General features: G+C 35.9%; 4 protein-coding genes across 4 annotated transcripts; all 4 read right to left on the reverse strand.

Moving 5' to 3' along the window:
- Positions 1 to 1,258: 1,258 nt before the first annotated feature.
- LOC110734194 (proteoglycan 4-like) lies at positions 1,259 to 2,670 on the reverse strand. The gene has a single exon (XM_021914247.1). It carries the CDS (start codon positions 2,550 to 2,552, stop codon positions 1,509 to 1,511), a length of 1,044 nt encoding a protein of 347 aa, XP_021769939.1. The 5' UTR covers positions 2,553 to 2,670; the 3' UTR covers positions 1,259 to 1,508.
- Positions 2,671 to 4,892: 2,222 nt separating this feature from the next.
- Positions 4,893 to 6,137, reverse strand: LOC110734572 (proteoglycan 4-like). The gene has a single exon (XM_021914738.1). It carries the CDS (start codon positions 6,135 to 6,137, stop codon positions 4,893 to 4,895), a length of 1,245 nt encoding a protein of 414 aa, XP_021770430.1.
- Positions 6,138 to 10,822: 4,685 nt separating this feature from the next.
- On the reverse strand, positions 10,823 to 11,998 carry LOC110734195 (proteoglycan 4-like). Its single transcript, XM_021914248.1, has 2 exons — positions 11,044 to 11,998; positions 10,823 to 11,004 (listed from the first exon to the last, which is right to left on the reverse strand). Exon 1 carries the CDS (start codon positions 11,853 to 11,855, stop codon positions 11,088 to 11,090), a length of 768 nt encoding a protein of 255 aa, XP_021769940.1. The 5' UTR covers positions 11,856 to 11,998; the 3' UTR covers positions 10,823 to 11,004; positions 11,044 to 11,087.
- A 1,942-nt stretch (positions 11,999 to 13,940) lies between these two features.
- LOC110734196 (proteoglycan 4-like) lies at positions 13,941 to 15,052 on the reverse strand. The gene has a single exon (XM_021914250.1). The coding sequence runs from the start codon at positions 14,962 to 14,964 to the stop codon at positions 14,185 to 14,187; it is 780 nt and encodes a 259-aa protein (XP_021769942.1). The 5' UTR covers positions 14,965 to 15,052; the 3' UTR covers positions 13,941 to 14,184.
- Positions 15,053 to 15,624: the final 572 nt, after the last annotated feature.

The following is a 15,624-nucleotide window of genomic DNA, read 5'->3' on the forward strand; positions in this document are numbered from 1 at the left end:
ATCCAATCCAAACCAAACCGAATTAATTCGGTTTTGCTAATTAGAATCCAGTCCAAACCAAAATTTGTTACATTCTTTCACAACATTCAAACCCGAAACCCGAACTTCACCTAAAAAATTCCTACAATTGTTGAACTTTTTCTTGTTAACTACATTCTTTGTGAGAGAGAGATATTGAGAAAGGAGAATTGAAAATTAGGGTCTTTTATTTTGGTTTATACATGAAAGGGCAAAGGGGTTGAGATACTTTGTAAAAGAAAATAGGTTTAATGTAATAGATCGAAATTTTGGTTTTTTTTAAAATTTCAAATCGAATCCAAACAATAATCCATATTTTTTAATTTTTCCAAACCGATACAATCCGAATTTCAAATAAATCCAAACCGAATTACTAATTCGGTTTGGTTCGGTTTTAAACCGAATTACTTTCACCCCTACGAAATACTATACCAGTATTTTTAAATTGAATCATAGAATTTCTCAAATTCGCTACAAAGTCTCACATATATGAAAATAGTGAAGGTATTATGTGAGTCCGGATTTACGATGAGGCAAATACAATATATAGTATAGGTAGATGAACTTTTAATATAAGTATTTGAAAGTGTCATATAAGATTTTAGATGTATCAAATTTTGGAATATAAATAAAAGTTTTTTTTTTTTTTTTTTTTTTTTAACATTTCATATAATATATATTTTTTAATCAATTTAATATACTCCTCCGATTTTGATTATCTGACACACTTTGACTTTTAATACAACTTTCAAATATACTCCTTCCATTCCGGAATGCGGTGCCATCATGGAAGGAGAAGAAGATGGCTGATGGAGGAAGAAAAGGCACCAACATGTTGATTTTGTGCTTTTGAAAATGTATTTAGTATATTTCTGTCTAGGGTATATATAGGCCAACTAATATGTTGATATTGTATATGCGATGTATGCATATAATTCCTACAATTAAAATTTATGCCTAATGCGTTTTAGATTTTCTTAGAGTTTAATGGATCTTTTTTTTGTGTTTGTAAAATTTAAGTGAATATATAATCGAGAAAAATTTTCAAGTTACCTTAAAAGTTCTTTTGATGTATGAATAATCAATTCTTTCATATTAATAATAATGAATTTGTAGATTAAGGTGTTAGCGATCAAAGATTTGGACTAGGAACCATGAAAATTCGATCAAATTTACTTGTTTCATATATAGAGACGGTAGCTAGAAAAGATGGAATATTACTAAATCAATTGATCTTAAATAATAAAAATGACACGACAAATATGTAATAAAATCAATTCTCAAAGGCCATACATCAAGCATTGTACAAAAGGAAATAAAAGAAAACGTACATATATATAAGCAGCCATAACTATCTGGCCTAGAGCACAAACAATCATAAAAGAAATGAGGTTTAATTTGTATCTTAAACTATGATCAAGGAAACAATAAAAGTATACAAATCTTCATCCAATGCTAATTATAAGCAAAGATTTTGTTTAGGCAACAAATTAAGGCATTGTGGGCTTCTCTTGCTCTTTTGGGACCTCCGACTTAGGTAGTTCTGGTACTGTAAGTTTGGGAGGCTCTGGTATTGTGGGCTTTGGTATTTCAGGTATCTTTGGCACCTCTGGTTTTGGCACTTCAGGCACTACGGGTTTAGGTAACTCGGGTTTTGGCACTTCAGGCACTATGGGTTTAGGTAACTCGGGTTTTGGTACTTCGGGCACTATAGGTTTAGGCAACTCGGGTTTTGGCACTTCAGGCACAATGGGTTTAGGTAACTCGGGTTTTGGTACTTCGGGCACTATAGGTTTAGGCAACTCGGGTTTTGGTACTTCAGGCACTATGGGCTTAGGGAGTTCTGGTATTGTGGGTTTTGGTAATTCAGGCTTTTTAGGTACTTCAGGCTTTGGAATTTCGGGCTTAGGTAACTCATTCTTTTTTGGTACTTCGGGTTTTGGCTCTTCATGTACTGGAGGCTTAGGGATCTCTGGTATGGTAGGTTTAGGCAATTCAGGATGTTCTGGTACCTCAGCTTTTGGCAATTCAGGCTTTTTTGGTATATCGACCTTTGGTACTTCAGGCTTAGGGAGTTCTGGTTCTACCGGCTTTGGCAATTCTGGCTCTTTTGGTACCTCAGGCTTTGGCACTTCAGGTACAATGGGCTTTGGATGTTCTGGTTTTGTGGGCTTAGGTATCTCAGGTGTTGTAAGTTTAGGCATTTCGGGTTTTGGCACTTCAGGCACCGGAGGTTTTGGAATTTCTGGTATTGTGGGCTTGGGAAGTTCAGGTATTGTGGGTTTAGGCAATTCAGGAATTTTTGGCACTTCAGGCACCGTGGGTTTTGGAAGTTTCGGTACCACGGGTTTTGGGAGTTCTGGAACAACTGGTTTAGGTAATTCAGGCATCTTTGGCACCTCATGCTCCTTTGGAAGCTCCGCAGGAGATGTTTCCAAAAGTCGACGACAAGCAACCAAATTTGCATTGCTACTCAATAAGATGCAAGTTGCAAGCAACAACATTGAAATGAAAAAAGAGTGGTGCCGAATCATGGTGTAATATCTCTCTAGTACACCAAAATTTGTATGAATTATGTAGTACAAAAGGCAATACAATGAGAAAATGAAAATCTTACGAGAGGATTACTATGGACTTGAGACTTGTAGAGCATTTACATGTATATATAGATGGCAAATTTGTGGAGACTTGTAAAATTCATCCGAGTACAACTAATACAAGTATAGGTTGGTGAGATAGGTCGTGGACAGTTTAACACCTTCATCTACATTATTAGAAAAATATGACATAGACCATATAACTAAGCCTTGTAAATTAATTTTTGTTTTTTGACACACGCCTTGTTAATTAATCAAAATACTATTGTACGGCCTAGCTATACGTTTTCCACCTGTCCTATTACTCTAATACTCTATTAGGCACAAACTAAGAATAATTATATTAAATTTGGAAGGAAAAAATAAAGCTAAAGTTTTAAATGTAACCACTACGATATTATATATCTTTGACAAAAAATAAACTACAAAATATATAAAAATGAAATGTATATATGTCCTTCATTCTACTACGCCACCACCCTTTTAAAAAACTTACTCGAAAAATTTATGCAATTTTTAAAAATTAATTACTACACGTTAGTTGTTTTTTTTTTTTTTTTTTTTTTTAATTACTACACGTTAGTTTGAGGATGAAGTAGTTATGAAAAAAATAGCAACAAGTTAAATGTACTTTTAAAGTACACTTATGAAAAATGAAGTAATGAACAACGTTATAAATGATGATCTCAAAATTACTTGCTTTGTTTGAATGAGCATGCATGCTAATTTGGGTGATTCGTTCATGGACAGTTTTTCTGTGGTTGCTCAACTACTAGTAAAATGAAAACAATAACACACTATTGACTACAAAGTACTCTGTAATTCTGTATAATCATATTATGTAGTCCCACCGTCTCAAAATATTTGCCACATGTCTTTAATATAAGTGTTTTTCAACGTATTCAAAATACTAGTATAACACAATTTTATTTCTTAAAAATTCCTTTACCAAAATTGCATCAAATTTCACGCTCTCACAACTATTGCATTTTTTTTAAAATGCAATAGTTTGACTCACATATTTGTCGATCACTATTGTAATAAATTTAATTGCAAGTCAAACGACTATTGCATTAAAACGGAGGGAGTGTTTAATTTTGGCAAGGTTGTAATAGTAAAATCAATCACAGCTAATAATACTCACTTTAATTGTTTATGTTTGTCCCTTATAGAATCTTCCATGCCAAGAGGGAAACTTTGATAATGATTATTCATATATTGATACATATCGATAGATATATAAGAAGTAACTATATTCATGTTGAATTTTGTTATATTCATCTCGTAGTGTAATCTCAAAATACTTGTATTAACTTCTTATAAGTTGTCTTACAAGTATTATACATAGACAAAGATTTGAGTAACGTGACAAATTATTTGGTGATGGAGAGATCATATATATATATATATATATACTAGTCAGTTGCATTCATTCCTTGGATAAATAAGTAGAGTATATGATCTGAATTGTACTGTGAAGTATATAGTTAATAGTACTCATAATTTTTTCCGACACTATTATAAATAGTTGTTCTTGCGTGTTTCCGACACTATTATAAAAGTAACGTTCAAAATCATGTATGTCTAAACAAGGATTTTGGCAACTTCATATGCAATTTATTGTAATGATCAAACTTCAACTAACTAACCATTAACATACTTCGATGAAATTTTGTGTATGATCTGATATATGCAGTCAATGAAACTCTTGGATCGTAAGTATTGAACACGTATATAACACGATATAATTAAGTTGATCCAGAGGATTCGTCGTTCACAAAGCAACGCTTAATGTCTTGCAACTTTGCAAGGTGTGATTCCTTGTACTGTAAAGCAGCTATGCTAAGTCACCTCTTCGCACATCAATTGTAAGCTACATTTAACTTATCAACTGAGATTGTGTATTCGTGTCTGTTTTACGTACTGCTTGAAAATATGAATAATTAAGTTGTTACTCCGTATTAATTTGTTGCTAGGGCACATGTATTGGATGTGAGCATAGACGAAACTAGAGAAGAAAAAAAAAACAGTATTACAAAGTATTATTATATACGTACTCGAAAGAGGACATAAAATGTAGAGTACAAAATATCATATCAAGCAAAATAGAAAAACAATGCTGAGTCGAAGTTGATAAGAGAAAAATAAAAATTACACACATAATACTAGTACAGTAGTACACATCATAAATATAACTCAAAAGAAAAAATATGTAATGCATCAAAATACACCTATATCTTAATCATGGAATTTATCCGAGGAAATGGAGCTTGGACTTCAAGGATGGCTTGGGACAGTAGGCATGTGCACCTCTGGAATGGTTGGCTTAGGCAATTCAGGGAATGTGGGCTTTGGAAGTTCAGGCATCTTAGGGGTGGGAAGCTCGGGCAAGGTGGGCTTAGGTAGTTCAGGTATCTCTGGTTTTGGCATCTCGTGCAAGGTGGGTTTTGGTAGTTCGGGGATGGCAGGTTTTGGAAGTTCATGAAATTCTGGTTTTGGTACCTCAGGTATGGTGGGTTTTGGAATTTCATGCTCTTCTGGTTTTGGTACCTCGGGTATGGTGGGTTTTGGAATTTCATGCTCTTCTGGTTTTGGTACCTCGGGTATGGTGGGTTTTGGAATTTCATGCTCTTCTGGTTTTGGTACCTCGGGTATGGTGGGTTTTGGAATTTCATGCTCTTCTGGTTTTGGTACCTCGGGTATGGTGGGTTTTGGAATTTCATGCACTTCAGGCTTTGGTTGCTCGGGTATGGTGGGTTTTGGGATATCATGCACTTCTGGCTTTGGTTGCTCGGGTATGGTGGGTTTTGGAATTTCATGCAATTTTGGCTTTGGTAGCTCGGGGATGGTTGGTTTTGGTTCCTCTGGTATGGTGGGTTTAGGAATTTCATGCACTACTGGCTTTGGTAGCTCAGGTTCAGTGGGTTTTGGGATTTCATGAACTTCTGGCTTTGGTTGCTCTGGAATGGTTGGTTTTGGAATTTCGTGCACTTCTGGCTTTGGTTGCTCGGGAATGATGGGTTTTGGAATATCATGCAATTTTGGCTTTGGTAGTTCAGGAATGGTGGGTTTAGGAAATTCATGCACTTCTGGCTTTGGTAGCTCTGGAATTTCGTGAACTTCTGGCTTTGGTAGTTCGGGTATGGTGGGTTTAGGAATTTCATGCACTTCTGGCTTTGGTAGCTCAGGTATGGTGGGTTTTGGAATTTCATGTAGTTTTGGCTTTGGTAACTCGGGGATGGTAGGTTTTGGAATTTCATGTACTTCTGGCTTTGGTAGCTCAGGCAATGTGGGTTTTGGGAGCTCGGGAATTGTGGGTTTTGGGAGTTCATGCACTTCCGGCTTTGGTAGCTCTGGCAAGGTGGGTTTTGGAAGTTCAGGTACCTCCAATTTTGGCACCTCTGGTTTAGGAACCTCAGGCACGGATGCTTCAAGAAGGCGACGTCCTATCACTGGCTTTGTGCTTGTACACATCACGCAAGCAACAACCATCATAACTAAAACTAACGAGCGAGCACCCATGGTTGAAGCCTAGCTGCTAGTTGAAAGAAGCGATCGATTGAACAAGTATAAGATTAAAAGGGAAAGAACTTGTACTTGAAGAGGATGTTTTTTGTTTTGCTCAAGATATGGTGTACTGATTCTTGCTTAGGGATATTTAAAGGGTAAGGTGAGGGGTAGAGAACGGTCCTACAGCAAGGGTTAGGTACTTAGGTGTAAGAGGTTGAGCATATATTGTTCAACTTCTCAACTGTTATTACACCAATTTATCAAGAAAAATATGACTTAGCTGTCTTTTAATGGAATAGCTAGATAATCAGCAATTATTATTGGATAATATCAGATGTATGGATTCAATTACTTTTCTAGCTAAACTAATAACAAGAAGGAAAAAAATGGTGGAATTAAATTATAATTTCACAACCACCAAGTCTAGTAAACATATGGACATTAGAAGAAGTCAAATAACAAGATAAATGAATTATAATCATCTACCTTACTCGTCCCTAATCATCAATAACATAATATTAAAACAGACACCAAGAATGACACATGTCACTTCCTGGTGCTGTATTTCCCTCCGAAACTCCCCCTCCCCTTTTCTTTTTTTTTTTTTTTTTTTTTTTGTCAATGCCATCAACTACCTATTATTAATTATATACAATATTCACTAAATCATATAATTATGATATTTTTTATTCACATATTTCCCAAATCTAAATTAAAATATTCGTTTTTTCCCTACGGAGTTAGAAAATAAATTAGTCTACTTCTCTTGTCTAGTTATGTGGAGCATTATTCATTTATTTTTCAATTAAAAAAATAACATTATAAAAATTAAAACAAATGCAAATAACATAAAATACTATTTAAATTACAATCCATTACTTTTGTATCGACCATTTGTAAATTAGCCCTTTATTACTAATTAAATTATCTTTGTTTCTTTCCTACGGAATTAATAATTTGCTTTATAAACCGTATATCGCACGGGCACTATACTAGTTAACAGTTAACATGTTCCCAATGTACTTACAATTTACTTTAATTTTGTAACTTGGCACTTGCTCATCCATTTTTTTCTCTCTTAAAATTTATGGTGGGAATGCTCATTATTCGTGATTATACTAAAATATACCGTAATTATACTAAAATATACCAAAATTTAGTTGTTAATTTTCATATACGAACGTGTAAATTAATCACAATCATGTTAGTTTCCTAAAAAAAGAAAATATCAAAATTATGTTAATGGAGAAATATTATTTGTTTAGACAGAACCAATTCAAAATTCTTATTTGTTTAGACAGATTTTTGGTAGATCGTTATTATGCTTTTCAGGAAAAGGAGTAGGATTGATAAGATATTTAGTAACACTCATTATATTGCCTCTATAATATAAATGAAAAGGAAAATATCTTTAGTTAATTTAACATAAATTATAATCGGACCTATTTATTGTGAACCATATGGGTACTTTATTTGATCGTTGAACCCAGTAGTAGATTAGTAGGTATGAGAGTGATGAATAACTTAAGTGGTTAGTGTTTCCCTTTCGATTCCTTCGGGACTGACGGGGCTCGAACCCGCAACTTTCGCTCTGACAGGGCGGTGCTCTAACCAATTGAAGCTGATACAAAAGGAATTCAAATCCAAATTGCCGGCCGAGAATTCTTAGTTGGCTAGTTGTAAATAGCCCCGACAAAAGATTATTCCGCATCTACACTGAAGTATTGACGGAGATTTTCAAATAGCGCAGAACATAATCGAGCCAATGTTCGAGTACCAGGCGCTACGGCGCTGAAGTAACCCATGTTTTTTCATTTTTTCTTTTACTCGATTCTTCTCTCAATCCAAATAGTCGAATTGGATTTACGTTTGACATTTTTTTTTTTTATTTTTTTTTAAAAACTGAAATATTTCAACAATCCAATTGTTTGTTTCATTTTCGAACTTAAAAAAAAAAGGGATTTTCCTTGGGAGGTATCGGAAAGGAATTGGAATGTAATAATATCGTTTATTTTCACTCCGTCCTTGTGGCTCTCTAAACACCAAAAAAAGTAGACTAGTAGGTATGAGTACGATATGTTGACAACGTTTTTTATGAGCTCTAAGTAAATTTTTTTTTTTTTTTTTTTGGGAAAGCATCAATTTCATAACTACCGATCTAGTGCAACCTTGTCTATTTGTGAAAATTGTTGTGATCATAGAAGGGCCTGGTTTTAACTTGATGTGCATGCATGAGACAAATGGGATAAAAAAATCTTCATTATTTATTAAAAAATACAACATAAAAATCAAGTCAAGATAACAAAAGTATAAGGTTCAAAATGATGGATTGCACAGAAAAATTACATTCTTTGAAACCAAAAAAATAAAAATAAAAATAGAGCAACAAATAGATATTAGAGTTCAAATAATATTATACTATTAGGGATACATCATTACGTTAGATACATTCATGGAACAGTTTGTATCTTTCAACGTTTTCTTGAGATGATGCCGGCATAGGCAACCTTACTTATGGGATCTGCGGAATTGTGGGATTAGGAAGTTCCGTGGGCAAAGGAAGCTTGGGTAAGGGGAGTGTAGGCACGAGCGTCGTGGGATTTGGAAGATTGGGCACCGTGGGATTACCAACATTGGGCAAGGGGAGTGTAGGCACTAGAGTTGTGGGATTTGGAAGATTGGGCAACGTAGGATTACCAACATTGGGCAAGGGGACTATAGGCACTCCCAACTTAGGAAGATCTAAGAGTCCGCGACCTGGTATGACTGTTGTGGGATTTGGAAGTTTGGGTAGTGTGGGGTTAGCAAGATTGGGCAAGGTGACTGTAGGCACTCCCAACTTAGGAAGATCTAAGAGTTCGCGACCTGGTATGACTGTTGTGGGATTTGGAAGTTTGGGCACCGTGGGATTACCAACATTGGGTAAGGGGAGTGTAGGTACGAGAGTTGTGGGATTTGGAAGATTGGGCAACGTAGGATTACCAACATTGGGCAAGGGGACCGTAGGCACTCCCAACTTAGGAAGATCTAAGAGTCCGCGACCTGGTATGACTGTTGTGGGATTTGGAAGTTTGGGCATGGTGGGATTACCAAGATTTGGCAAGGTGACTACAGGCACTTCCAACTTGGGAAGATCTAGGAGGCCGCGACCTGGTAGGAGAGTTGTGGGATTTGGAAGTTTGGGCACTGTGGGATTACCAACATCGGGCAAGGTAACTATAGGCACTTCCAACTTGGGAAGATCTAGGAGGCCGCGACCTAGCACTGAAACTGAAGGGATTGGAACTTTGGGCACGGTGGGGTTTGAAAGATCGGGCAAGCCAACTTTAGGTACCTCCAACTTAGGAAGATCTAGGAGGGCGCAAGCTGATGCCATTATGACAACATTCATCAACATGCAACTAATGAGCACGAGACATAACAAAATCAAGCGAGAACTCATGGTTCAATCTTTAAAGTGTAAACAAAATAGTTTAGAAACGAGCTAGGAATATAATGATCCTACCTTGTACAAACAAGGGACAATAGAATATAATGAACAAGTAATTTTTATTTGTTTATTTTCTATTATCGGCTTAGGATATGGTGTATTCTTCCATTTTTGTAGGTGCTTATATATAGCATTATAAGGTAAGAATAAGAACAACATTCGAGGAATGGATTTATTAGGTGGTGGAAGTTGTCCATATAATATAATTCATCTGTATTATCACTGTCATTAAGAATAATATGGGTATTACCTTCACATGGTTATATTTGTATTTTTCCTGATGTGATGCAATTGGGATATGATCAATTACCGAGAGAGACATAACTAGTACAATTATTTAGGAAGTTGTATGATTATTGATCTTTGTACAGTATAATATTAATGATAATGGATTCATGCAGACAAAGCATATGAAAGAAAATCCGAAACAACAGATCCTAATTAAGTTGAATAACTTTAATCCGTGGAACAAATTTTGGGCAATGATATTCTTGGGTACATGTAGATGCCAACTAATTTGGTTAAAGTTTTGAGGGTGATATCCGAAACTTGGAATTGAATCTTGTCTACATTATTCTCCTTACATCTCTCTTTTTACACCAAACTAACATTCAAACATTCTCCGGAACCTGGAGCCGTCTTGCGCTTAGGTTTATTAAATATAAATGATGTTTAGGTAACTTAAAAGCTGATTGAGTTATGGTGTTATAGTCCTTGCATCCAGGAATTTGTTCAAGTTTAATCTAACTTCTAGCAAGCAACAACAACGGTTAAACTGCGTAAAATCCCAGAAGATTTAAACTCGCAGACAGAAACACCTACAGCTTAGACTTTAGATGACCAAGTTCGTCGCATCGTATCTTTCATAGCTAATGTAACAGTATCTACATTATTGTAAGTCCATAGAATTCTTGGAACTCTTCATACCAGTAAGATAATAAGCAGAGATTTGAAATGCTGCCACTAGATATATATTTGCTTGAATCGATTCAACATTGATCGTATACAAGTAATACAACTGCAAATTTCCTTTTATGCTTAGTTAATAAATTTAAGATTTAATCAAACTGATCAATGCGCTTGCTAATGCTATAACTTGAATCTCAATGTTCATATGTGTTTCTTAAGGTGCTAGCTTAATTTTTGAAAGTCTGTAGGCATCAACTTGGTGCATATGTGAAAGAAAATTTGTTTAGTCTTCTAAATATTACCAAATACAGAAATCAAAAGGATATAAATATATATTACGTAATTTGTTACTGAAAGAAGGACAAAATACATTAACATAGTAAGTTCACTAAACCCCTTCACACCATAACACAACACATACACTGATGATACACACACCACAACAAAAAGAGGGGTGTCAAAATATCAAATGAAAGTATACAAACATCTATTATTATCATTATTATTATTATTATTATAATATGCATTCAAGTAGTCCCAAGAAACGCAAACTGTTGTATCATTCAAGGTTTGCCAGGGATGGCAGGCTTAGGGATCTCAGGTAATGTCGGCTTGGGCAGTTCAGGCACAACAGGCTTGGGCAGTTCAGGAATAGTTGGCTTGGGTATCTCGGGCATTGTGAGTTTGGGCATTTCAGGCATCTTGGGTTTTGGCAACTCAGGCACAACAGGCTTCGGTAATTCAGGCATTGTTGGCTTGGGTATCTCGGGCACTTCATGTTCGGTGGGCTTAGGCACTTCATGTGCAATGGGCTTGGAAGCTTCATGTTCGGTGGGCTTGGGCACTTCAACCGATTTGTGCTTTGGTTGTTCGGGTAGTGTTGGCTTGGGTACGTCGTGTTCAGTGGGTTTAGGGAGCTCTGGCAAGGTAGGTTTTGGCATTTCAGGCAATGTGGGCTTAGGCATTTCAGGTACAACAGGTTTAGGCATCTCTGGCAATCTAGGCTTGGGCAATTCATGTTCAATGGGCTTGGGCATCTCAGACTTTTTGGGCTTTGGTAATTCAGGCACAATGGGCTTAGGCTCCTCGTGCACAGTGGGCTTAGGGAGCTCTGGCAAGGTGGGCTTTGGAAGCTCAGGCAATGTGGGCTTAGGCAACTCGGGCACCTTTGGGAGTTCAGGCACTGTGGGCTTAGGAAGCTCAGGCACTTCCTCCTTAGGATGCTCTGGCACGGAAGCTTCTAGGAGATGGCGAGCTGAAACTAGCATTGTGCCGGTACTCATTACACAAGCAATGAGCACCATGCCAGCTAAAAACAACCGGCAATTCATGGTTTGATGACAGGGTAGCAAACAACTGATACAAATACAAAATGAAACTTGTACAAAAGAGGCTTTTGTGTTTGTGTTTTTGTTTGTTTAGGATATGCTTTTGTGTTTGTGTTTTTGTTTGTTTAGGATATGATATACTTTGTGGGATCATCGGTATTTATAGGTTTAATGAATCGTTGAGCTGGATGGATTTAGGTAGAAAAGGTTGTGCCTAGTTCAACTTCTCAGCTATATTATCACCTGCACTTAGAAAAGTATGATAGGAGATGCATGGGAAATCTATCTGATGTAATACAGTTAAGTAATGATCTAATTCTGAATATGCTGGCATATAAAACATTACAAATTTGATTAAACCTCCTAGATAATCCAACAATATTAGAATTAGGATATCAGATTCAGGGCCCACAATTACCAAATAAGCTAAACAGCATAAATCAAGAGGTCTGAAAGATGCAACATAAATGGTCAGAAACTAGTTTTTAAGGTACCTACCTCATAACAACTACATTGACTAATTGAAAGAATTTTTTTCTTTTCCCCCCTTCATTTTCGTTCTTCTTATTCCTTTTTACTGTACTTTTGTTCCGAAATTGAACATGATCACCTAATTAATGGACAAAACTTGTACTTCACCTTAACTTTAAGAAATTCACTGGGAAATTTCAGTTAAAACCAGAAAGATAAAATGTTTCAGCTTTACTCGAGGAAACCAGTTTTCGTTTGGCCACAGACTATATTATACCTACACTAGGCCACTATACTCATTCATATTTCAAGTGAAAGGTAAAACTCCTGATGAAATGACTGATTGGAGCCATTAGGGTAAATTCTGGCTCATATTATGTTGCGACGAGATTCTCCTTGATGCCTCTGGTAATTTTCAGAGTAATATTAGCAAATTGTACAAAAACCTCAGTTATGTTCAATAGTCAATTTAGCTTTCATTTTTTATGATAACAGATATCATGCAGTAGGCTAACTCTTTTATAGAATTTAGATTGAAGAGCAACAAGTAAAAACATGCTTAGGCACAAGCACAGCACTATTAAAAAAATATGCTCTAAGTGAATTATTCTAGATACATGAGATGGTGAAATTTATTTACGGATTACCTACATCAAAGATAATCACTCACTCGCACATGTTTAACCACGTTCAGCTCCAACCATGTTTCTCCTACTGCTGCTTGTAACCTGAATAAACTCAAGTTTTCAGTTTTTTTTAGATATATTGATAATTTTTTTTTAGATGACTGCAGCACTTCAAAATAATTGTAATTCATTAAAAAAAAAAAAAAAAAAAAAAAGGCTTATATATTTCACTACAACAAATGGCAGAGACAACTTATAACATTTCAATTGATTGAAGTACAAAGTAACGAGTAACAAAAGAGTACAACTTCTGAAACCAATACAAGAGAGACAAAATGATATCAAAGTCCAAAAGATACAGCAAATACAACAAAATCAATGTACTCCCAAGTCCAATGGAAACAGATATATCCTTCAATGATTTTAAGATAATGATGGACTCAAGGTCTTGTTGTTTGCAGGTCATCTAAATAACTAATGACATCTTCATAATCGATGCTGAAAAGGGTTTGCGACTCTAGCGTATCATCAGCATCCGCATCTGCCACTTCAGGTACTACTACCAGGATTGTGGCACTACTCATCATGAAAGTGATTAGCATCATAAAGATTAGAAATACGCAAGTTTGGTAACCCATGGTATATAGTGTGGGAGCAAAATACTTACAAGAATTGAAATGACGTGGGAATATAATGATGCTTTGATTACAGATTAGAGGGCTTTTTTTTTGTTGATTAATTATTTGTGCAATCAGAGAATGATACATCAATTTTTTATTTTTTATTTATTATTATTTTTTTTTCCCGTGTTTAGGAGTACTTATTATAGTATAGCTATAGAAGATGAACAATCTTGCTGGATGCATGGATGAATTAGATGAAAGAGATTGTCAAATAATCTGATCTAACACTATAACAGTCAGACTGTGCTGCACATACAGATTTTGCATTTGTGTGTGCTACATGGAATTCATGTGAGAAAGGATAGAAGTAAAGTTAATCCAAATGAAAGCATATAAATTACGAAGTACAATATTTAGGACCAAAGAGTTGAAATGTTACAATGTACAATGTTCAAAAAGAACGAAAATCACTAACATATATAAGATATCAAAGGAATCAAACTTTCTTCACCCCCCTAAAAGGGGAAGGAAAGAAACTATCAATACACAACATTTATTTATCATTATCCAATAAATTCATGTAGTCCCAAGATATGCAAGCTACTATATTCTTCAAGGGTTGCCTGAGATGGCAGACTTAGGGTGTTCAGGCACAGTGGGTTTGGGCAGCTCAGGCACTACAGGCTTGGGTAGCTCAGGCATTGTGGGCTTTGGCAGTTCAGGCATTGTAGGTTTAGGCAGCTCGGGCATGGTGGGTTTTGGCAATTCCGGCATCTTGGGTTTTAACAGCTCATCCAAATGGGGCTTAGGCATTTCAGGTACAACAGGTTTAGGTTGTTGTGGCAGTGTAGGCTTGGGTGATTCATGCTCAGTGGGTTTGGGCATCTCAACTGACTTGGGTTTTGGTAGTTCTGGTACTGATAGCTTGGGTAACTCATGCTCAGTGGGTTTAGGGAGCTCAGGTAAGGTGGGTTTTGGCATTTCAGGAACAGAAGGTTTAGGCAACTCTGGCAATGTAGGCTTGGGCAATTCGTGCTCGATAGGCTTTGGTGCCTCATCCAATTTGGGCTTTGGAATTTCCGGTTGTTTTGGCTTGGGTGCTTCATGCGCAGTGGGTTTAGGGAGCTCTGGTAAGGTGGGTTTTGGAAGTTCAGGCAGAGTAGGTTTAGGAAGCTCGGGCAAGACAGGCTTTGGGAGTTCAGGTACCGTGGGTTTAGGAAGCTCAGGCAAGGTAGGCTTTGGAAGTTCAGGAACTTCTGGCTTTGGCATTTCCGTCTTAGGATGCTCTGGCAAGGAATCTTCAAGAAGGCGACGAGCTACAACTGGCGTTGTCCCAGTACTCATCACACAAGCAAAGAGCAGCATACCAAATATAAACAAGCGAGAACCCATGGTTTCAAGAAGCAAGCGCAAACAAGTGTAGAAATCACTAAATCAGGAGTGAAATAACTTGTTCAAGAGGGACTTTTGTGTTTGTTTAGGAAATGATATACTTTGTGGGTTCATGGGTATTTATACGTTATATAAATTGTGTAGCTGGATGGATTTAGGTGGAAAAGGTTGTTCATAGTTCAACTCCTCATCTAAATTATCACCTAATTTTAGAAAAAAACATACTTCTAACATACGACGTAATACAGTTTAATTATGATTTAATACTAAAAGTTCATACTGTTATAAACTTGTATAATCTTAAAAACCTTTCTAACTAATCTAATTTTTATATATATACTTGTATATTTTTTAACTCTATCAAAAAAATGAAATAATACTAAGTAGAATTAGATTGTTAAATGTTCATGTAGCAAAAACTTTTAGGCACTTCAGATTTTCTCCCAGCTATACTGCTATATGCCGATATTGACCTATTGAAAGCTGATGTGTTTTAATTTTATTAATTTAGTTCATTTTTTGTTCCTTCTCCCTATAATAATAATCAAGTCATTGCAGAATATGCTTTTATTTTAAATTAATTAGTCGACATTAATAATCATAGCCCCATATAACTTGTTTTCTTGAATTTGATTTCTTCCCCCCTACATAAAAAAGATT

Source organism: Chenopodium quinoa, unplaced genomic scaffold, assembly GCF_001683475.1.
Source record: "Chenopodium quinoa cultivar QQ74 unplaced genomic scaffold, ASM168347v1, whole genome shotgun sequence".
NCBI lineage: Eukaryota > Viridiplantae > Streptophyta > Magnoliopsida > Caryophyllales > Amaranthaceae > Chenopodium > Chenopodium quinoa.